At 42.3% G+C, this 25,393-nt stretch overlaps 1 protein-coding gene across 1 annotated transcript in view; it reads right to left on the bottom strand.

The window, feature by feature from the left end:
• The window catches only part of LOC132142212 (sodium- and chloride-dependent GABA transporter 2-like), a 51,536-nt gene extending 27,439 nt beyond the window's left edge, over nt 1-24,097 (bottom strand). The window contains 3 exon segments of the mRNA XM_059551896.1: nt 2,978-3,118; nt 18,088-18,222; nt 23,932-24,097. Coding sequence (XP_059407879.1) covers nt 2,978-3,118; nt 18,088-18,222; nt 23,932-24,097 — 442 coding nt within the window.
• Between the last annotated feature and the right edge of the window lie 1,296 nt (nt 24,098-25,393).

Raw genomic sequence — 25,393 nt, 5'->3', positions numbered from 1 at the left:
AAGTGCTCGCTAATGTCTTCAGTACCAGAATGTATTCAGCCACAGTTTCATCTTGCTTTTGCTGTCTTTTGTAGAATCTGAATCGTTCTGCAATCAAAATGGGCTTCGGCTTAAAATGCAGTGACAGGGCACTTGTGATATTGTCATATGACACTTCTGTAACCTTCTGCGGTGCAATCAAATTTTTCAACAGTCCATATTCAGTGGGACCCAAGACACTCAGAAACACATCTGCTTTCTTCCCAGGATCAATCTCATTTGCTGACAGCCATCTTTTAAATCGTTCTAAATATGAATCAAAATCTTCTTTCTTACTTTCAAATTCTGGAACTCTTCCTATCAATGCCATCTCTTCAGGTGTTTTCTTTATTTAATTTCTTTACAATTTCCCTCTTCCAGCACACTTCTTCCTATGGCTCCTTCTGTTAATCTCCACTTTTCATTTATAACTTGCTTCGTCTTGCAAGACACAGTTTTTGTTTTCAGTTACCTCCACTCACCACAGGAGGGCGCTCATGCAGTTTCATGCGCTGTCCCTGTCCTAGCCGTTTGAGTATCTAGCAGTCTCGGTTTCCTCCGAACCCGAAAACAGGCGGAATGTTGCCTTTATACTGAGTTTCACTCGTCAGATATCTTCAATATCCTTCCTCATGTGGATCCATTAACTCTATATCCTCGTCGCCACTGTAATATTTGCAGAGGAACAATAACACACGCAGAGACAGAGCCAAGGTGAGTGCTGTTTACTTCGTAGTACTTCACTGATACAGATAAGTTCCGGGGAAAGTCACCATCCCCCTTACCGTATTTACTCTAGTACTGATACTATAATTACCGTACAGTATTAACTACTACAGAAACCAACATGGAAGTGACTTAAACTGTAATTCATTAACTGGCTGCTAGAGACTGGCTACAAAAGGGAGTCAATCCCACAGACCCCCAAGGTTAAAATGTCCAAATTTACAGCAAAAAAAAAAATGTTTACAGCCTGGCACAAAAAGGGGTTTTGGTTTCTATAGCTCATTTAGTTTTTTATAACTAATATGTTTAAATAATATTAAGCCTTAAAGTTCTGTTTAATTAGGGGTGTAGCAACTTGAGTGACAGGTGCATTGCCTCTGCTGTCACCACTGTTGAGCTAGGTGGGTATCAGTGGGTTTCAGCAACCAGTTCCACACACATACCACCGTTTTGCCAATTTTTTATAATCCAGGAGTGACACACAGTGATGCGCTGCCAAGATGGTTATGGCTGTAGTGAGGGGAGAAGTGAAATAAGTGCAGACAAGATGGACAGTTCTGACCTTTCGAAGTAGAACTGACACCTACGAGATCAAGGTGGATATTGCATTATTCACACTCATGTTGATGATATAATTTCAGTTCTGTTGCTCAGGTGATATAAGATAAAAAAAAAAAAAATTGAAGAGAATGCAACAACATGGGTGTTTGAAACGATGAGGATTAAGCTGTGTCATCAGCAACTAATTTGGTCATCGTGCTTTTGGTCAGCTCAGTTGAATTTTGAATTAATGTCGGCATGACATCAGAGCAAGGCGGAGCACCCTCAGACACATTTTTAACCAGCATGGATCTTCAGGTGATCAACGGTGATCGATTCCCTATGGGGTTCAGGTCTGGTGAGTTTGCTGGCCAGTCAAGCACACCAAACACCATGGTCATTTAACCAACTTTTGGTGTTTTTGGCAGTGTGGCTAGGTGCCAAATACTGCTGGAAAATGAAATCAGCATCTTCAAAAAGCTGGTCAGCAGAAGGAAGTATGAAGTGCTCCAAGATTTCTTGGTAAACAGGTGCATTGACTTTGGTTATCAAAAATTCAATTGACCAACACCAGCTGATGACATTCCACCCCAATCATCACAGACTGTGGAAACTTAACACTGGACTTCAAGCAACTTGGGCTATGAGCTTCTCCACACTCCCTCCAGACTCTATGACCATGGTTTCCAAATGAAATACAAAACTTGCTATCATCTGAAAAAACTTTGGACCACTGGGCAACAGTCCAGTTCTTCTTCTCCTTAACCCAGGTAAGATGCCTCTGACGTTGTCTTTGGTACAGGAGTGGCTTAACAGGAGGAATATGACAAATGTAGCCAAATTCCTTGACACTTCTGTGTGTGGTGGCTCTTGATACCTTGACCCCAGCCTCAGTACATTCCTTGTGAAGTTCTCTAAAATTCTTGAATCCAGTTTGCTTGACAATTCTCATAAGGCTGCGGTTATCTCTGTGCATTTTTTGCATATTTTTCTTTCACATTTTTTCATTCCACTCAACTTTCTGTTAACATGCTTGGATACAGCACTCTGTGAACAGCCAGCTCATTGGCAATTCATTTTTGTGACTTACCCTTCTTGTGAAGGATGTTAATGATTGTCAGAGACCATTTTGAAGGCCCAAGAAACCTTTGGAGGTGTTTTGAGTTGATTAGCTGATTGACATGTCATCATATTCTAATTAATTGAGATGAGTTGGTGGGTTTTTGTTAAATGTGAGCCAAAATCATCACAATTAAAAGAACCAAAGACTTAAACTACTTCAGTCTGTGTGCATTGAATTTAATACATGAGTTTCACAATCTTTGTTGAATTACTGAAATAAATGAACTTTTTCTTGACATTCTAATTTATTGAGAAGCACCTGTATATTTTTCTCTGATTAAGATATCAGCCCCCACCCACTCAAAAAAGCTGAAATGTTAGTATACAATGTGCACATAAGTTTTCATAAATTCACACACACACACACACACACACACACACACACACACACACACACACACACAAGATGCTTGGATAATGGAAATGAACTGTGCCAAAATTCACCCTAAATCTTGGCCCTCTAAACTTGCATGAGCACATGGATGATGTGAGAGCACTGACACACTGGAGGAATGGCCTAGATCTGTAGGGACACACTGGGATCGTGAGGTATGTATGAATGGGATCACACCTGTATTCCACGTGTTGTTGCAGTGCGACCAGGGAAGCGGCGTCTGGAAGCTGCTGCACAGGTAGAAAAATGCCCAGGCCAGAATAACAATATAATACACACAACTGTGTAAGATCATGATCTGACTGGCGAAACCCAGACCTGAAATAACAGAATGATCCAATCACAAATACAGAAACAAAGAAAAGACAAATAAAAGATAAATCAATCTAAAATTACAATGCACAAACTCAAATTCATATAGACTCAAAATAAAGTTGCATTCACAAATAAAAAACAAAACAGACACACTTCTATGACATGCGGACTTTGGGCCTGTTTATCAGATTTATGTAGTCATGTTACTAAATTAATGTGTCGTAATAGAATGGACTGCCCAAGTTTTATAAACGATGATGTGCAAATGAGATTTAAAATTACAGCAGTGACAAAGATTTTCAGTGAATCATAACTGAAGTTTGGGTCTGTTTCTAACGTAACGGTCACAGTGCTTCTACTGTGGAGGAGACAAAGGAGTGCAGAGATGTAGTGGATTAATATTCATTCTTTATTTATCCAGATACAGGAGCACATGGAACAGGCAGGAACACACAAGTAGAATGAGGGATTGATGAACAATACCGGAAGCTAGACATGGAAGACATAGGGCTTAAGTAATGGGACTAATCAAGGAAATTAACAGGAACCAGCTGAAACAAATAAACATAACTGACACAAGGGAGAAACTAGGTAATGGGGAGAACATGGGAAAAAAAACACAAGACACGGGAACACAGGACTGATAATAACAGGGTTATTACAGTTATTAACTAAAACTAAAACCATAAAACAACACTTTAAATTAAGGTAATATATATATATATATATATATATATATTAGGGGTGTAACGGTTCACAAAATTCACGGTTCGGTTCGATACGAAACACTGGTGTCACGGTTCGGTACGGTACGGTTCGGTACGTTTTAGATACAGCAAAAAGAAAAAATTGGCAGATAAATTTCCTTGATTTTTAAAAAATGTTTTATTTATTAAAACTAACAATGTTTTTTTTTTTTTTTTTACATTGAACAATGATGGAGCTATTCTTTACCCATCTTCTATAGTGTTTTCTTAGCAGCATACTGTATAAAACAAAAACAGCCCCTTATAAAAAAAAAATGAAAATGTTATATTATTGTAGTAGTTATGAACAAATACAAAGATGTAACTTTTTATATGGAACTCTATAACTCTTTATATTGAGTGTGTTTTTACTCAATTGGTCCTCTATAGGGCTTATGTTTTTTGGAACAAAGCAGGAATTACGGTCTGTCTATAATGGGCTCGTGAAGGAATATTGTAACGGGGCTCAATTACATTAAGCATGTTCTTAAAACCTACGTTTTCCACTACAGAGTAATGGGCCTTTCACAGAGGACGCGGTATGCGCGGCCCTTCAGATACAACGCGATTTGCGCTGCGTTGCGCTATGGCGTAGGCGGAGTTTTAAAAACTTTTAGCGGGAGCTCTATCATAGTCTGTTGTTCCTTGAATGGAGATATGTCTCCATGACACAGCTTTCCTGACGATGTCCCTATACTACCTCAAACTTGTATCGTACAGCTCAGGAAATTCTGACACACATAGTACTGTACTAGCCGTTCATTCATTTTGATTTCCGTGCTTGTTTTGGATCCTATTGGTCGCGCTGGTAATCGTCACAGAGCGCAGCGGCAAAAGTTGAACTATTTTGAACTTTGACCGCGGCGTGCGCGCAAGCACGCAAATGATGCGCACCGCTGCGCTGGCGCTTTGGTCGACGCAGCAACAAAACGTCCTTGCGCGGAGCAAGCCATTGAGATGAATGGGTTTTATAGAGCAGCGCAGCGCTGCGCCACGCATACCGCGTCCTGTGTGAAAGGCCCCGCTCGCTCACTCAGTACGCGCTGAAGGCTCGTTGCAAAATCGCTAATGCGTTTAACAGACCAGAAATAGAAGATCCTCCAATAACCAACAGGTCTGGTGTTTGGGTGCACTTTGGATTCCCTGTAAGTTAAACGCATTGGCCATTTTGCAATGAGCCTTCAGCGTTTATTACTGAGTGAGCAAGCGCCTGACTGAGTAGCCTAACATGAGTTGGTGTTTTTTTCTTCTTCGGGGGTGTCAGGGGCATTGCCTGTTACGTCGTTTGGGTTATTGGGCTACCTTGTTGAACGCATATAATTATATTTCACAATTTTTTTTATTTTCCAAATATAATTAATTAGTCCAACGAACCGAAAGCCTCGTACCGAACGGTTCAATACGAATACGCGTATCGTTACACCCCTAATATATATATATATACACAAACCTGATTCCAAAAAAGTTGGTACACTATACATATTGTGAAAAAAATAAAACAGAATGCAATGATGTGGAAGTTTCAAATTTCAATATTTTATTCTGAATGCAACATAGATGGCATATCAAATGCTTAAACTGAGAAAATGTACCATTTTAAGTGAAAAATAAGTTGATTTTAAATTTCATGGCATCAACACATCTCAAAAAAGTTGGGACAAGGCCATGTTTACCACTGTGTGGCATCCCCTCTTCATTTTATAACAGTCTGCAAAAGTCTGGAAGACAAGTTGCTCAAGCTTAGGAATATGAATGTTGTCCCATTCTTGTCTAATATAGGTTTCTAGTTGCTCAACTGTCTTAGGTCTTCTTTGTCGCATCTTCCTCTTTATGATGCGCCAAATGTTTTCTATGGCTGAAAGATCTGGACTGCAGGCTGGCCATTTCAGTACCCAGATCCTTCTTCTACCCAGTCATGATGTTGTAATTGATGCAGTATGTGGTCTGGCATTGTCATGTTGGAAAATGCAAGGTCTTCCCTGAAAGAGACAACGTCTGGATGGGAGCATATGTTGTTCTAGAACTAGGATATACCTTTCAGCATTGATGGTGCCTTTCCAGATGTGTAAGCTGCCCATGCCACACGGACTCATGCAACCCCATACCATCAGAGATGCAGGCTTCTGAACTAAACGCTAATGACAACTTGGGTTGTCCTTGTCCTCTTTAGTCCGGATGACATGGCGTCCCAGTTTTACAAAAAGAACTTTTGAATCTTTATTCGTCTGACCACAGAACAGTTTTCCACTTTGCCACAGTCCATTTTAAATGAGCTTTGGCCCAGAGAAAATGACTGCGCTTCTGGATCATGTTTAGATATGGCTTCTTTTTTGACCTATATCCAGTATGGTTTCCTGGCCTTGACCCTTATGCACAGAGATTGTTCCAGATTCTCTGAATCTTTGGATGATGTTATGCACTGTAGATGATGATAACTTCAAACTGTTTGCAATTTTTCTCTGAAAAACTCCTTTCTGATATTGCTCCATTATTTTTCGCCACAGCATTGGGGGAATTGGTGATCCTCTGACCATCTTGACTTCTGAGAAACACTGCCACTCTAAGAGGCTCTTTTTATACCCAATCATGTTGCCAATTGACCTAATTAGATGCAAATTGGTCTTCTAGCTGTTCCTTATATGTACATTTAACTTTTCCGGCCTCGTATTGATACCTGTCCCAACTTTTTGGGAATGTGTAGCTCTCATGAAATCCAAAAAGAGCCAATATTTGGCATGACATTCAAAATGTCTCACTTTCAACATTTGATATCTTATCTATATTCTATTTTGAATAAAATAGAATTTTATGAGATTTGTAAATTATTCCATTCCTTTTTCTAGCGTCTCTAGCGTGGTAAACTATGATGATAGGTGGCTATCCTGAGTTCTTTAAATATCTTTCAAATCAAATAATTGAGGTTTCATAAATAAATGTATGAGTATCTAACTTGTGTGTGATTACTATATTTTTAAATGAAATACTATTCCCCTTTAAATCACAATTTAAGCAGTAATATTTACACTTTAACAGGAAATTAAAAGTCTTGGAATTACTCTTCTATAAACAATTTCACATTTAACCCAAATTTTACTCTTTTTCTTAATTAACTTAAAATATCAAAAGAGTCAGTAACCACAAAGGTTTTAAAAAATATATCAGATTTACTTAGAAAAGAATGTCAGAAATTAAATATGTCTGGTCAAACTCACTTTCCACATCACAGATGCATTTAAATTCACATTAAACACATAAGGGCCCAAGAAAATAAAATAGCCGGCAAAAGCCGATCTTAAAATGAAATACCCTTCAAGTGTTCAAATGATGCAGGCCTGAATGTAGCTCGGGTACGTTGTAGCCTTAAACCCAATGGCTGTTTCACCATGCAGGCCAAAACAAACAAATTTTACCTTTCTTCAATGCAGGCCCGGTTCTAGAACCAAATCACTGAGGGTGCTTCTGAATATAGTGAGGGTGCTCCTTACATAATCGTAGGAAATAGCACAGTCATCAGTCTGAAACATAGTATCTCAAAATTGGGGATGTTGTATACAACAATACTACTGTAATTGCTGTTATGTTAAACAATATACGATCTGGCAGTAAATTATAGAATAGCATGTAAACAAGCAGCAATCTACACTTTGCAAAACATTAAAACATGCCACACATAGCCTAACTACACTGTGGTGATACCCTTGTTGTAACCGGCTTCAACTTCAATTGAACACTCCTTGAATGGCCAAAAGTCACTGCCTTACACACATCTCTCTCCATGACGGTGAGAGACACATTTTTACATAACAAGGCAGAAAATGTACCAAGAACATCCAACCTAACTTGAACATAAACACATGTAACTTTACTAACACAAACCCCAACCATATTGCTGTAATAACGCATAAATCAACTCCCAACAAACAATTACCCATAATGCACTAGCGCTGACTGCCGGGTCTGTACAATATGACAACCATGACAACACATCAACACCCAATCAATCATTCATTGTAAGCGTTATGCATAAACATATTGATAAAGCACTGCTGCAGTTACGTTATTACACCAAGGTATTGCTGCTATATTCTTTATGACAACTCCAATAACAACGACCAGCAGTTCAAAACAATTGACAGCAAAAGACCAAGAAGCTGCGCTAGCTTAACGTTACACAACACACATAACGTTGCACAAAATACTTATTGAGCATGCTACAATTATTAATAATAATACTTACAGGTTGTGATTCGGAGGAGGAGGAAGAAGCTAATCCAAATAAATTCAGTACTGTAACCTTCCTTCAAATGGCTTGCGAATCCAGACTTGAAAGCATTTATGTTGGAGAACATTATGTTGGAGAAACGTCATTAAAATGACACGAGGTTCGGGCTAAACTTCTGTGTCAGTAAATATGAACTCTAGCCACTGACTCTTCACATGCTTGTCCCTGGGCAGTGGAAAAAAAAGGTCACAGAACACAGCGTGTCTTGGAAGCACGCACGCAAGCAAAGTGGGCAATTAAAGAGACAGCTTCACATTTTGCGTATTGCGATCACGAAAGGACAACTACAATGCATTGAACATGAAAGCATAACGAAATAATATATTTAATATATATATATTTGTTTAATTTTATTAATTTATTTATTTTGTGTAGGCTATCCTATTATAGGCAAGAGTGTGAAATCCGTCGGTGTTTTATTTTCGGCAAAATCTCGTTTAAGTGTGCTATTAATAATTTTTCATCTGAGGGTGCTTTCACTTTTATTTGAGGGTGCTTAGCACCCTCAAGCACCCCCGTAGAACCGGGCCTGCTTCAATGTGAATGTAACCTCACGTGCACAGAATCGGTGTAGCAGCAGGGCGTCAGCAGCAGAAGACAGGACGAGAGGATTCGTGATGATGAGAAGGCGATTGAAGAGAAGGTTCACACGGTTGACGATCTCAGCCAAGTCCATCATTCAACAGCGCTATCCGGCTCCAGAAAAGTCTTTGATCATCGTCGATCTCATATTTTCACAAAGGCTTAACTAATTAAGGTTGCTGGCCGCTAGCTTACCAGCAAAGTCCATGCAAAACACTAACCACTAAATCAGCGGCTAATTTAAATTTATGTCTGTCGTAACGAATGAGTTTATCTCTCAAACAAACAGAACTATCACCACTAATGTCTTGTGTAAATGTTCGTGTTGAACACTTTCATTTTCAGGTGCATTACATTAACGGTCTTTTTCCTCCGCACAAACTCACTCACGTCTGTCTCTCACGTCCTTCTTACCCTTGACCTCTCCAGTGATTGGCTCATACACAAAATTTCAGAAATAAAAATTCACAAAACATTTGTGTAACTCTTTCTTACTATTTTCACAGGTATCTTTTAAACATTTTCACATATATTATTACCCAACAAATATTTTACATTTTAAATGCTGTATACCGTAAATGAACATTACACCATATGCATTTCTCTCATTGAGCAAAATCAAAATTTCTTTGCTGGTCAATGAATTTAACTTTTTTTTTTAACCTTAAACTATATTTATTAAAATATGAAATTATATATTCAATCTAGTACATCCTATACTAAAGAACATATTTCAACCGGGTCACACCCTCCCCCTTTTAAATGTCTGTGTGTCCTCACCAGACACTAATAAACTAACAAAGGAGTCCTAAGGGCATAATAACTAATGTGTATAGTGATTTCCTATTTTAATGACTATCCCTATGTGTACTATGGTCAAAGGCTCATCTCTGGATTTACCAGGCTTATCATAGGCAAGTCTGATAGCTGGTTTAACCGTTCTCTTAGGTCTAGGCTCAGAGCTGGGCTGCCTTCTGTTCTCCTGGACCTCAGATACCTCTTCTTCAGACTCTGATCCAGCTTCACTTGTCTCTTCCAGAGCTACTTTTGGATCACACTCCTCATCTTCAGACTCTGGGTCCCAGTTGTTATCAACCTCTTCTGGGTCTGAATCCATTTCATGAACATGTTCAGCTACAGGGTCATTTTCATGTTCTGTTTCAGGGTCGTCTTCTACTTCAACTACTGGCCTGGAAGTATTTCGCACCCGTTGGACAGGCTCTCTCCAATTGACGCAGTGAGGGATATAAAACTCCATGTCAGAGGATGAGTCAGAAAATTCCTGTAACTCTTGAGTCTCTTGCCTTGAGTCCCTTTGATTTCTCTTATGAGTGTCTGCTCTGGTCTTGGGTTTTGTAGGTGGTTGAGCATCCTGGTCAGTGCATGGCATTCTCACCATCTGTCCAATCGGAAGAAGGTGGTCCCTGTATATTGTCTTTGACCCTAGCCTTCCATCCTCCCGTTTGATCTTGAACACAGGTAGGTTTGGCATCTTTACAATGACAACATATGGATAAGGACTCCACTTGCTTTCCAGTTTGTGCTTGCCTCTCAGACCTAGATTCCGGAGCAGTACTCTGTCGCTGATCTCTATGGACTGAAAACTAACTCTACGATCATACAACCTCTTGTTTCGCTGGTGCCGTTTGTCTGCAGCATCAGAGGCTAACTTGAAGGCTTGCTTCAAGTCTTCCTTAAGCTTTGTGACATATTGAGTGCAAGACGTCTCTTCTATGCCATCTGGGGACGTTCTGAAGCACAAGTCAACAGGACGTCTAGCCTCTCTGCCAAACATCAGAAGGTAAGGAGAGTACCCTGTGGCATCACACTTGGTGCTGTTGTATGCAGGGACCAAGTGAGGCACATGTTGACTCCAAGTACGCTTTTTCTCCCTTCCCAATGTACTTAACATGGAGAAAAGAGTTCGGTTAAACCTTTCTGGCTGCGGGTCTCCTTGCGGATGATACGCCGTTGTCCGTGACTTGCGTATCCCCATCAAGGTCAACAGTTCTCGGATCAAACGACTCTCATAAATCTCTTCCTTGATCAGAATGGATCCTGGAAGGCAGTCCATAATGTATGAAATATTTCTCAATTAAGACCTTTGCCACAACATGGGCCTTCTGGCTTTTAGTTGGGAAAGCCTGAGCATACCGAGTGAAATGATCTGTTACAACTAACACGTTACTTACGCCTTTGGAGTCAGGCTCCGTGGAAAGAAAGTCCATGCACACTAAATCCATAGGCCCAAGGCTTACAATCTGGTGCAACGGAGCAGCTCTCTGTATAGGGGTCTTATGAGTGACACACTCCCCACAGTTCTTGATGTATTCTTCCACCTGCATCGACATCCTAGGCCAAAAAAATCTACTTCGGAGCAGGTCAAGAGTTCTTTCCTGTCCCAGGTGCCCCAGGTCATCATGCATGGCCTTCATAACAATCTCCCGAAACTCTCTCGGCAGGAGTAGTTGACTGATCACCTCTCCGGATGGTTTCTTGCTGTGCCGGTACAGTAATCCATTTTTCATTGCCAGCTTTCCTGCTTCCTTTTTCAATCTGGACCACTCAAGACTCATGGTCCCCTCCTCTTGCCAACGCCCATGCTTGATGACTTAGATGGTTAAAGTTCCAGGGACTTTAACTCCATGTGTGTAGGAAATGCATACAGGTCAGGAACACAGTGGGGAGATGCTCCAAGTTGAGCAACACAGACTGGCATACTGAGATGCATTCTCTGAGATGCAGATTCTTTGGCAGATGGTTTTCACACCAGACTGAGGTATAGTCACCCAGCCATTGTCGTCCTCCTCTGGCATGTTCCTTGACAACAGGTCAGGATACTGCACATCAAACTCATACGTCGATAAAGCAGCTAGCCACTGATGCCCCACCGCATTGAGCTTGGCTGTGGTCAGCATGTACAGTACGTAAGAGGGTTGTTGTCAGTACGTACAGTGAATCTTGCCCCATACAAATAGTCGTGGAATTTGTCGACTACTGCCCACTTGAGTGACAAAAATTCCAGCTGATGTATGGGGTAATTTCTCTCAGCAGAGCTGACTTTTTTCTGCTTGCAAAGGCCACTGGTCTCAGACCTTCAGGATGTTCTTGGTAAAGAACAGCACCAAGACCCTTCAAGCTGGCATCCACATGCAGGATGTATGGCTGTTGTGGATTGGCAAATGCCAGGACAGGTGCATGTGTCAGACAGTGAATTATGTGATGAAACGCATCTGTGCAGGATTGGTCCCATCTTTTCCCGAATGGCTCTGATTCTTTCAAGTAAACTTTGTTCACATCTTGGGTATACTTCTTTCTCTTCTGAGTTGGAGCATATCCCTTTGTGAGTTCAGTCAACGGTCTAACAAATTCAGAATAGTTCTGAATGAATCTGTGATAATAACCACAAAATCCTAGGAATGATTGTAACGTCTTCAGGTTTGTTGGCATAGGCCATGCAGCGACGGCCTCAATCTTGTTTGGATCTAGGGCAACTCCATCTGCAGACACGATATGCCCCAGATTCTTGACCCTTGGCAGACAGATCTGGCACTTGTCCACTGAAGGTTTCAGCCCAACTTTACCGAGACGATCTAGGACCTTGAGCAGTCTCTCTTCATGTTCCTCAAGAGTTTTTCCAAACACTATCACATTGTCCAGGTACACCAGCACTTGTAAGAGGTTCATGTCACCAACTGCCTTTTCCATTAACTTTTGAAATGTGGCTGGTGCCCCAGTAATGCCTTGAGGCATTCGTTCAAATTGGAAAAACCCTAGCGGGCAAATGAATGCCGTCTTCTCTTTGTCTTCTTCGGACATAGCTATCTGATAGTAGCCGGAGCGCAAATCCAGTACAGAAAACCACCGACTCCCGGTTAATGCATTCAGCGCATCTTCTGAATGTGTTGTGTACTGGTCGGGTATGGTGCGGCTATTCAACAGTCGGTAATCTATCCACATCCTAATAGCCCCAGTCTTCTTTCTGACTACAACTATAGGGGATGCATAGGGGCTTCGCAACTCTGTTATGATCCCTGCCTGCAGCAGTTCTTGTAAATGCTTTCTCACATCTTCGATACCTGCAGGGGCTAGCCGGCATGATCGTTGACGGAAAGGCCGGGAATCAGAGAGACGAATTCTGTGCTCCACTCCTCTTGCTAATCCCACGTCCCACTCGTGCATTGAGAATACATGAGACTTCTGAACCAGTTTCTTGCATAATCTGTTCTTCCATTGCTCTGAGATAGGAGAGTCTCCAAAGTTGATCATGCTCTCATCAAAGTCAGAGGAAGCAGTCTCCTTAGGGGGAATCGTCGCAAGTGAATCAACGTGGTACACACATCCAATCATTGTTCCCACAGGTATGCAAGTTTCTCTTGAAGAGTCATTTTTTACTAATATTCTCAAACTGTTGACATCCAATGCCCCACTAGGCACAACCATGGGATGAAAAATTACATCAGCAGGTAAGGCAGCTGTTGGTGAAGAATCTATCATCAGGATTTCTTGAGCAACAGGTTTATTTAGCTCGATAAGTGGATAAGTCTGTTGATAACTTTAGCCTGGTTTTCTGGGCTTTGGCAATTCCTTGCGAAATGCCCATTCTCTCCACATCGATAACAGAAGTGTTCCTCTGATACTTTGAATGATCGTTGTGGGGAACTGGCTACTGGTTTTGAGGTATTCACAGCTGCAATGGCTGCTTGAGGTTCAGTTACTTTATTTGTTACTTTCTGTTGCAAGCGCTTCATTTGTTTTTTCAAAGCTGCCACCTCACCGTCAGAACTGCACTCATTGCACACTACATTTGGAGGAATTTTCTCACTGCTTATTGTAGTATCATGGGTGGGCTTAGTCACGATAGCAGCAACCAAGGCTTTAAGTTCTTTGATCTCAGACTTCAAGTTCTGAATTTCCATCTGTTTCACATCAGCATTGTGCCTTACATTTCCACCTTGTATGACAGGAGTAATCTTCTTTCGTGAGGCCTCATATTCCTCTTCGGTGCGTATCTCCTTTAACAGCTGGAGAAAGGTTGGGGGCTTTGCTCTCCTCTCTCTCAAACGAAGGTTATCTAACATCAGATCAGAGGCTATCGCACGATGTAACAATTGGATAAGTCTTGCTCTATCTGCACATCCAAGTTGAAGTCCATCTCTCTGCACCACCCTATTCAACGACTGTTCTAGACGTCTGAGGAAGTCAGACAGCTTCTCACCTGGTTGTTATTGCAGTAAACGAAACGCAAAATACAACTCTTCTTCTGACTCTGCTGTACCAAAAGCATGCTCCAGGGCCTCTAAGCAGTCTTCAGGGCCTACATCAGGATCACTATCTCGTGCTGATTTTACTATGTCAAGCGCCAGGCCTCTGAGACTTTCCATTAATCTCCGCCTCTTCTCTTTGTGAGAGCAGTCACAATCTTCCACCATGAGCCGTGCTTGACCCAACCAGTGGTCGAACTGCTCTTATCCAGCAGGGGTGGGCAACAATCCAGAGAAAGTTCGTAGGCGGCGATAGCTTCCATGCTCACTGGAGGACTTGGATGTCTTGTCAAGTAAATCACTTACAGCTCGCAGGATGGCTTCGGTTGACTTGGCAGCAGCTTCATTTTCAGGTAACAATGTGCGAAGGTCTTCAACATGTTTACTTGGAGCTTGTTGCGTTTTGGACATACCAGCTTGTGTACTGGCTGGGGTAGCTGCATCTGCTATAATAACAGGCCACGGCCCTCCACCATCAACAGGAAACACTTCAATAGGAACAATTTAGCTTTTTACTACTTCCTTACATTCACACAAGACCAGGTATTGGTTTAGTTGACTGTTGAAAGTTCGGCCTCGGACTCGCACACGTAACAAACACTTCACAGTTTGCATTGTCTCTTCTATTGTATGTGTGTCTACATCTTCTTGAATGAGCACCAGGACTGCATGACCCTCGTCTAATGCCTCGCCATGGCACCATCCTTTTAATTCTGATACAATCTCTTTCATACATTCCATCTTAACTTATCAAGTAGCACAATTTAAAGCTTAAAAATGCTAATTTCAATGTAAAATGTAAAAAACAAAACAAAAAAAAAACAAGAAACCCACACTAATTATCCCAGCGGTGCCTCCATTTTATGTAGCGCCTCTCATCATAGTGGTAAACTATGATGAGAGGTGGCTATCCTAAGTTCTTTAAATATCTTTCAAATCAAATAAGTGATGTTTCACAAATAAATGTATGAGTATCTAACTTGTGTGTGATTACTATCTTTTTTTGAAATGAAATACTATTCCACTTTAAATCACAATTTAAGCAGTAATATTTACACTTTATCAGGAAATTAAGTCTTGGAATTACTCTTCTCCTATAAACAGTTTCACATTTAACCCAAATTTTACTATTTTTTTTTATTAACTTAAAATATCAAAAGAGTCAGTAACCACAAAGGTTTTAAAAAATATATAACATTTACTTAGAAAAGTCAGAAATGTCAGAAATTAAATATGTCTGGTCAAACTCACTTTTTCACATCACAGATGCATTTAAATTCACATTAAACACATAAGGGCCCAAGAAAATAAAATAGCCGGCAAAAGCCTATCTTAAAATGAAATACCCTTCAAGTGTTCAAATGATGCAGGCCTGAATGTAGCTCGGGTACGTTGTAGCCTTAAACCCAATGGCTGTTTCACCATGCAGGCCAAAATAAACAAATTGTACCTTTCTTCAATGTGAATGTAACCTCACGTGCACAGAATCGGTGTAGCAGCAGGGCGTCAGCAGCAGAAGACAGGACGAGAGGATTCGTGATGATGAGAAGACGGTTGAAGAGAAGGTTCACACAGTTGACGATCTCAGCAAAGTCCATCACTCGACAACGCTATCCGGCTCCAGGAAAGTCTTTGATCATCGTCGGTCTCATATTTTCACACGGTCTCATATTTTCACACTAAGGTCGCTGGCCAATTTAAACTTATGTCTGTCGTAACGAATGAGTTTATCACTCAAACAAACAGAACTATCACCACTAATGTCTTGTGTAAATGTTCGTGTTGAACACTTTCATTTTCAGGTGCATTACATTAACGGTCTTTTTCCTCCGCACAAACTCACTCACGTTCATCTCACTCACGTCTGTCTCTCACGTCCTTCTTACCCTTGACCTCTCCAGTGATTGGCTCATACACAAAACTTTCAGAAATAAAATAAATTCACAAAACATTTGTGTTACTCTTTCTTACTATTTTCACAGGCATCTTTTAAACATTTTCACATATATTATTACCCAACAAATATTTAACATTTTAAATGCTGTATACCGTAAATGAACATTACACCATATGTATTTCTCTCATTGAGCAAAATCAAAATTTCTTTGCTGGTCAATGAATTTTTTGACTTTTTTTTTTTTAACCTTAAACTCCATTTATTTTAGATTTATTCAAACTAGTACATCCTATACTAAAGAACATAACTCAACCGGGTTACATTTTTTACTCACAATTTGTACAGTGTTCCTACTTTTTTGGAATCGGGTTTGTGTGTGTGTGTGTGTGTGTGTATATTGTGGCGGAAGGAGCACAAGACAGACACAGTGGGCATGGCGTCAGGCCTCGGAGAGGCTTTTATTAAAAGAAATCAAATAAAACAGGGGATAAAGGTGGCCAAAGGGGAAGAGTGTCCATAATAAACAGGGAATCTGGTGTCCTCGTCGTGCTGCGGGGTTCATGTGGGTCGGGCAGTGTTCATGGAGGAAGGGTCCAGGCAAGGGGCGGAGTCCGGCGGCCCAAGCGCTCCCCTCTTTGGTCCGGGGCACGAGGGGAGGCGGCTTCCTCTAGTGGCCGCATCACTCACGTTGGCCGCGGCGCTGGTAGGGGATGGAAGGCCCGGCATCCTGGCCTGTCTGCCGTGCAAACGGGTGTGGTTCCCATCCGGATCGCGGGTCCGGCAGCTCACGTCTTTAGTGGCGCCGGAGTCCCTCAACGCACCCTTCCTGGACCCACGAGGACACCAGTGTGCATGCACGGGGAAGAGACAGGTCTCCCGAGGAGAGGCGCATTGGGCTTTTAAACAGCGGCGGTGATGAGGCTCCATTTCCTTCCAGCCCTGACTCGTCTAGCGCCCCTCCTCTCACACACCCACTCCAGTCAGGAGCCTGGTGAAGGGCGGCGATTTAGGACGGGGTGCCGGTGACAATCAGGGAGGAGGCAGCTGACTCGTCACTTTCCCCCTCCCAAGCGACATCCCCGTCATCAGGGCGCCGCTTACATGGGAGTGCTACCATGCTCAACCAGGCTCCAAACGGTCGGAGTGGGCGGGGATTCCTCTCCGGGCAATCCTCTGTCTTGCAGCACACCGGAACAGGGAAACCTGGATTTTAGTGACAGCCTCAACCAACCACAGGGTAAAATGACAATAACAGAAACGTCACTTACCCCTTTTGTGGCTGGGAGGCTGTCCCCGGTTTTCCTCCGTCCCAGTCCGGGTTCTCACAAACGTTTGGAAGCAAGAGGGAATGACGTCACCAGATGAACTGCGCTGTCTAGGCTCCGCCTTATATATTCTCCACCACTGTGGCGGGAGGAGCACAAGACAGACACAGTGGGCGTGGGAGTCCCTCAACGCACCCTTCCTGGACCCACGAGGACACCAGTGTGCATGCACGCGGAAGAGACAGGTCTCCCGAGGAGAGGCGCGTGGGCTTTTAAACAGCGGCGGTGATGAGGCTCCATTTCCTTCAGGTGTGCCCCATCACACGCCGTCAGCCCTGACTCGTCCAGCGCCCCTCCTCTCACACACCCACTCCAGTCAGGAGCCTGGTGAAGGGCGGCGATTTAGGACGGGGTGCCGGTGATAATCAGGGAGGAGGCAGCTGACTCGTCACAATATATATATGTATATATATATATATATATATATATATATATATATATATATATATATATTAAAGGAAAACAATTGAAAATTGTTTAAAATTGTAGTACTATAAAAATGTAAAATTAAACTAAAATAAAAGTTAAAACTACACAGACATTTAAAAAATACTAAAAATACAACACTAAATACTAAAATAACAATGTCACACAGTGCACCCTTAAAATAAAATAAATATTAACTGATTAATTAAAAAATCAGTTAAATTAATTAAAAAACTTTAGCTTATTTTATTCAGCTTGTTGTCAAAGCAACTTTTCTGTTTATTTTTATTTTAAATTGTCTTTTATTTTAACTTTAAGTTTTTTTATATTTGTAAACACCAATGACAAAAAAAAAACATCTTTAAACAAGAGTCAATCGGATCATCATGAGGGTGAATAAATTATCAGAGGAGGTTTACTTTTGGATGCATGACTACTTTCAATTCAAACCTGCAAACAGAGGGCAGATTTTCATCCAGGCGCTGACTCCTCCCAAACTGGTGTACTGACCCAGTGCAGTCTCCAAAAGGAAGAGAGGAATGCCACTCACTACCAGGAACAACAGATATGGCACGAAGAACACACCTATCCTCAGCAAACAGAGTGATGGAGGATTATAGGTTTGACAGTACTAGTCACTTGTTTCTATAGCACTTTATACAATACAGACCGCTTCAAAGCAGTTTCATAGAAATAAACAGCAAAACAGTGTTCTAAAATTGGTCAAATATGAACCAAGTTCAGTTCAGTAATAGTGTTGATGGTGAAAAAGTTCCCTTTGAACTTCGAACTGCGTCCTCTAGGGGCCGCTATGGGGAACACCTCGTCGTGACCCATGTCTGAAGCATACAATGAAAAAAAAACAACTTGTTGGTCAGCAACAACCTCTGACGTCACTAACGGCGCGACTATAAACAGGCACCGGGAGAGGAGAACACGTCATTCTCTTCTTCGTCTTCACTGACCGTTCTGTTTGAAGTGTGCATCTGAAAGAACTGGTAAGAGTGATCTTTCTCTGTATTTCATGGCGACTACTAGCAAGTGTTTAGACAATGTGTGCATCCGTGTCTGCGTTATTTGACACCCGATGACACACGCGATCCTTGCGTCATTTGTTTGGGTAAAGAGCACGCACGCGATGTCTTTGAGAAGGCAATTGGCGTGCATTGTGAGCGTTTTTTCAAGGAAAAAAAGCTCCACTCTCGTTTGTCTCTCTTCTGAAAAAAAGGAAAAAAAAGGCAGTAATCTGCTTCCCGTGGTTCAGGACCTGCCGCTGCTGAGGCACGGAGGAGAATGAGCTCGTGAGAAAACAGGTGGATCTGTTTGAATAATTTAAAAAGGGATTTTCCCTTTGCGCTCGTAATGGCGGCGGATGAGAGAGAGCCTCGGGAGGATGATGTTATATCTTTAACACTATCTGAAACTGAGGTTAGTGCTCTGCTGGGTTTTTACCCAGGGAAAGCAGGAGATATTTGAGGATGGTAAAGAAGCTGAGCCTGAGCCTTTTCAATTCTCCTGCCCTGCGTATGTAGAGCTTTTAGAGGTTATGGATCGCGCCATGGAAAAATTGGGCTTGCCATGAAAATGCGCTAACAAGATGACGATGTGGTCAGAAAGAAAACACTCATCGAGGGTTTTCTTTCTGACCATAGCCCTCCAGCAAAGGTGAGCCTTCCATTTTTGCATGATCTCCATACAGATATCAAAAAGAAATGAAAGAGGCCGTTTTCTTCTCACATCCCTCGGTTTCGGCATTACAGTAAATCTGCCGACATCGAGGTGATACGCGTAATCTGCTATGAGGGGATGCCCCCTGTAGATAGAGCTAAAAAAAACTATTTCTTTCTGTGGGGGAGACATCCTCTCTTTAAAGCTCCCTCCTTGCCATCTGAGCCCCTTCAAAAAAATCATCTGGCTTAGATGGCAAGGCATACGCAGCAGCAGGTCAGGCTGTGGCTTTGTTACACACGATGGTGGTGTTTCAAGCATATCAGGCTGATCTGCTAAGAGACCTGGATGGAGGCAAGGGCCTTTCTCCTGATCAGGTAGCCGCGCCGTACCACGGACCTCTCTCCATGCTACAAAGCAAGGCGCCTCTGCCATGGGCGGGACTAGGGTGGCCATGATGGCAGCGGAGAGACGTCTGTGGATTAACCTGGCAGACATCGGGAAGAAAGAAAAGGCTTTCTTCTCGATACTCAGGTTTCGCCTTCTGAACTTATCGGTATTTCCATTGAGACGGTGATCGAGAGGTTCAGGGAGACGAAGGCACGCTCTGCTGCTTTCAGATCCTTTGTTACACGAAGGTCCAGGACCGAGCAAGAAAAAACTTAGGGGTCCTGGCCTCGATCTGAGGATCAAAGATGGGCACAGAAGGCTAGTGTCGCGACTCGCGCTCCTCCCCCACCTGCGGGTAGGGGTAAGAGGAATCGTGGGTCACGTGGAGGTAAGCAGAACCTAAATTTTGTGATCCAGACGAGGCAGCGTTCTCATCCGAATCAGATTGATACCGAGGAATCTACTCATTCCCTTCAGGGATTTTTTACTTCTGCTTTTATCCTCCCCTTCCTTATTCCCCTGTAACCACCAGCTCTCCACCTGATCGAGGTTAGGTGGAAACCTCTCGCATAATAGTCTCCTATACTGGACCTATAATATTTTTTGTTGGTTTTATGTTCATAGCAACCACCTGACTGATGTTCCTTAATAAAAGGAGGCGCCCCTTGAGCGGGGCTCCAGCGCAGGAGGGTTGGGTGAGTACGTAACCCTCTCTCTATATATTTATGTGTATTAAATTGCTGGTGGTTATGTGTCTACTAATAAATTCCTTTGCAGTGCTCATTTACAGTGTTTACTAAACACTCGCCAGCACCAGCCATCCGGCTTCATGTTCTGGTATTAGGTGGCAGAGATCACAGACTTCTGCGGGAGCCTCCTTGATCATCAGGCACAGCACTGCAGGGAATTTCATGGATGTCCGGCCAGGTCACCCTGAGGGGTCTTCTGACCGCTTAAGTGGTGCTGTCACACCCAGCTGGAAGTGGAGGTGGCAGTTACAGAAGTCTTCTTGTATATGCTGCCTCAGGTGATGCTCCTCTCGCCGAGGTTTGTAAAATTGAGCTTGCCTCTCCCGTGCGATTCAGCACCTCTGCGACGCTTAGGAACCTTTAGGTACACACGCTAAGCTTTGTGTACTTTCTCAAAACCACATGGTGATCAGTGTGCACTTTGAACACTTTCTAAAATTTATGTAAGTGTGCACGAAAGACTCTGCGCACTTTCTGAAATCATGTACGGTAAGGGTTACGTGCTCCGCCTCGTTTCCTTTCTTGAGATGATTAGACCTTAGTTCCTTGGTCTTCATTCAGCCAGTGTGTATTAATTTATACACTTCAAGCATCGCTTCCCTCAACATGAGGGGCTATTTTGGCGATTCTCATGGTAGTTTAGCAGTGCTCCCCTTTTTCCAAAAAAGGGTCGCCTATGAGCGCGCTACTCTGAGCTCGGAGTTCTCCTCTCATATGAGATCTTTTCCCCAGAGCGCTCCAGTATTGTCTCCATAGATCGAGTTGATGACTCTCAATCATACTGTTTGTACAGTCATGGCCAAATGTTTTGAGAATTACATAAATATTGGAAATGGGAAAAGTTGCTGCTTAAGTTTTTATAATAGCAATTTGCATATACTCCAGAATGTTATGAAGAGTGATCAGATGAATTGCATAGTCCTTCTTTGCCATGAAAATTAACTTAATCCCAAAAAAACCTTTCCACTGCATTTCATTGCTGTCATTAAAGGACCTGCTGAGATCATTTCAGTAATCGTCTTGTTTACTCAGGTGAGAATGTTGACGAGCACAAGGCTGGAGATCATTATATCAGGCTGATTGGGTTAGAATGGCAGACTTGACATGTTAAAAGGAGGGTGATGCTTGAAATCATTGTTCTTCCATTGTTAACCATGGTGACCTAAAAAGAAACGCGTGCAGCCATCATTGCGTTGCATAAAAATGGCTTCACAGGCAAGGATATTGTGGCTACTTAGATTGCACCTAAATCAACACTTTATAGGATCATCAAGAACTTCAAGGAAAGAGGTTCAATTCTTGTAAAGAAGGCTTCAGGGCGTCCAAGAAAGTCCAGCAAGCGCCAGGATCGTCTCCTAAAGAGGATTCAGCTGCGGGATCGGAGTGCCACCAGTGCAGAGCTTGCTCAGGAATGGCAGCAGGCAGGTGTGAGCGCATCTGCACGCACAGTGAGGCGAAGACTTTTGGAAGATGGCCTGGTGTCAAGAAGGAGAGCAAAGAAGCCACTTCTCTCCAAAAAAAACATCTGGGACAGATTGATCTTCTGCAGAAAGTATAGTGAATGGACTGCTGAGGACTGGGGCAAAGTCATATTCTCCGATGAAGCCCCTTTCCGATTGTTTGGGGCATATTGAAAAAGGCTTGTCCGGAGAAGAAAAGGTGAGCGCTACCATCAGTCCTGTGTCATGCCAACAGTAAAGCATCCTGACACCATTCATGTGTGGGGTTGCTTCTCATCCAAGGGAGTGGGCTCACTCACAATTCTGCCCAAAAACACAGCCATGAATAAAGAATGGTACCAAAACACCCTCCAACAGCAACTTCTTCCAACAATCCAACAACAGTTTGGTGAAGAACAATGCATTTGATGGAGCACCGTGCCATAAGGCAAAAGTGATAACTAAGTGGCTCGGGGACCAGAATGTTGAAATTTTGGGTCCATGGCCTGGAAACTCCCCAGATCTTAATACCATTGAGAACTTGTGGTCAATCCTCAAGAGGCGGGTGGACAAACAAAAACCCACTAATTCTGACAAACTCCAAGAAGTGATTGTGAAAGAATGGGTTGCTATCAGTCAGGATTTTGCCCAGAAGTTGATTGAGAGCATGCCCAGTCGAATTGCAGAGGTCCTGAAAAAGAAGGGCCAACACTGCAAATACTGACTCTTTGCATAAATGTCATGTAATTGTTGATAAAAGCCTTTGAAACGTATGAACTGCTTGTAATTATATTTCAGTACATCACAGAAACAAATGAAACAAAGATCTAAAAGCAGTTTAGCAGCAAACTTTTTGAAAACTAATATTTATGTAATTCTCAAAACTTTTGGCCACAACTGTAGATGCAACATTCCATCTATGAGCTGCTCTAGCAGAGTGCCACGAGAGCCCCTCCTTAGAACAGTATTTGAAAATCCATGTTATGGTAAGTGTGCACGTGAAGTCTTTGCACAATTTCTGAAATCCACACTGTGGTAAGTTTGCACGCTAGTATTCTGCGTTCTTTCTAAAATCCTATATGGTGAGGGCTTCGCGCGGTTGCTTCGTGCCCTTTCTTGAGTTGGTAAAAGCCCCTTTCATCTTGGGCGCCACTCCACCTATGTATTCTCGGATACCTATCTAAACAGGGTGTTGCTACTAGAGAACTGTTGAGACAGCTCTTTCAGCAAGCTTATGCGTAAGCCAGCAGTAGCCCCTGTGTGACAGGCAAGACTTGGTGGAAAATGCTAGGTTCTTAGCCATATCCCTTTAAAGGAAACTTTCCTGATTCCAAGCCTTCAGCTCTACCCCGGGCCGAGGCTCTAACAATTTGGGTATGTAGCTTAGGCCTTTGGCCGTAAGGGGTACTGTCACAGTCAGCCGTCTAAACTCCTGTGGAAATGATAGAGTTGGTACTTAGTGTTTGCCATGATTCTGGCCTGCACTCCCCTCATGATGGCGGCATGGGTATACTGTTCCCCATAGCGGCCCCTAGAAGATGCAGTTCGAAGTTCCCTTGAAAGGGAACGTCTCAGGTTACGAATGTAACCATGGTTCCCTGAGTAGGGAACGAGACACTGCGTCCTCTAGTTCCCTGCCATGCTTCGGACGCAAGCTTCAGACGAAGAAGTAAATGACGTGTTCTCCCGGTGCCCGTTTATAGTTTATATTTGTTCAATATATATTTTGAATCTGAGTTTTTATTTTTATATTTTCAGTTTAATTTTCATTTTAATTTTAGCTACAGTTTTAATAATTTTATAGTGTGCTCATTCATTAGTAAAATTTCCTTTTTTTTCTCTATTATGAATACATTATGTTTGAGTTGTGAATAAGTTATATGTGTATGTTACAGTATATGTCCTGTAAAGACATGTTCCATGATAATGGATAACAAAGTGCAAAATATAAAAGTATACTTTTGGGAACACTGTATCTCAATCAAGCGTAAAAAGAATATTATAAATTAATGTTAAAATGTATGACTAGAGCACTGTATGTCTCTCACCTCCTCCATTCTTGTAACACAGATATAGGAATCGCCACACGTTACCCAGACCGATAATCTGTCCTGCAACAGCCAGGAGAAATTCAGCTTTACAAGCCCACTGGCCACGATCCTGCAGACCGCTGTCCTCTGCCTGACCTCTGACCCTCAGCACCCGTGAACACATGACTGGCTGCAGCAAATGCAGACCTCCAGATGCTAACAGAACCAATGCACGACAGCAAAATCTCCTACATGTAAATGAGACACACAGCATTTAACTTACATGGCAGCTTGGTGTTACTGTAATTTTATGCTCTGCTGGACATATCGACCACACTTATCATCCTGACTCCTGTGTGTGTCCCTAAATAGGCACCAATAAGAGCAGCACATTCAGCAGGAGTGACTGCTATCATGTCAGTTATCCTCTTGAGACCCTGCGGCCTCATATGAGGACATTACATTTTTGTAAATTTCTCTGAGACTGTTCATGCCACAGTTTTAAGTCTGGATGTCCTGTACAGAGCACATTCAGGGCTTTTCAGAGATACCAAATGATTGGATGTTTCACATGACCACTCCCTCTCCTTGGTCATCAAAATGTCTGAAATTAATTTAGTGACACTCTTATGGAAATATGATAATATTTTGTAGTTATCATTTAAATCTGTCTAATTTTTAAACTATGTGTCATAAATCAACATCTCAGGAAAATGCTATGGGGTTTCAAATCAAAATATGACTTTCTGTTACTAAATAGGACATTGATTTCATACAGGTCCTCACATGAGGACACTGGGACTAAAAGCATATTTATTATGCATTTTTGGAGACATAACAAATGAATAGAGAAAGAAATTATATTTCAATATTCTATGAAATATTATATATATTATTATGAAAATCTTGTCAATTATTACTCCCATTATTACACTTCTTTTTTCATTACATGTTGCCCCAAAAACACATTAATATGCAAATTAGATTTAGTTTATAGATATGTGGGCCCCATTATGGGCTTGCACCCAGGATCCATATTGGGGAAGGCTGTGGAAATCCATATGTACTAAAAGTTGGACCTGTAAGGGTACTGCATGGGTCTTAATTGGGCAATTCATGTCAGACACATTTGGGCCCCACCTGCCCAAATGGGTATAAATTGGGTTTGCACCCAGGATCCAGCCGTGGATGCCCAGATGGGCTTTAAAAGGGATCTATAAGGGTGTTATGTGGAATCTTAACTGGGCAATTCATGACCGACCCATTTCGGCCCCACCTGCTTTAAGAGTGTTTAAAATGGGCTTGCACCCGGGATCCACACGGGGGCCAGCCGTGGATGCCAAGATGGGTTTTAAGTGGGACCTGTAAGGGTCTTATGTGGGTCTTAACTGGGTAATTAATGTCAGACCCATTTGGGCCCTACCTGCCTAAAGGGGTTTAAAGTGGGATTGCACCAGGATTCAACCGTGAATGCCCCTTA

This window comes from Carassius carassius, chromosome 6, assembly GCF_963082965.1.
Source record: "Carassius carassius chromosome 6, fCarCar2.1, whole genome shotgun sequence".
Taxonomy (NCBI): Eukaryota; Metazoa; Chordata; class Actinopteri; order Cypriniformes; family Cyprinidae; genus Carassius; species Carassius carassius.
Note: the sequence above shows the minus strand (reverse complement) of the source record. Positions and strands in the feature narration are given on the sequence as shown.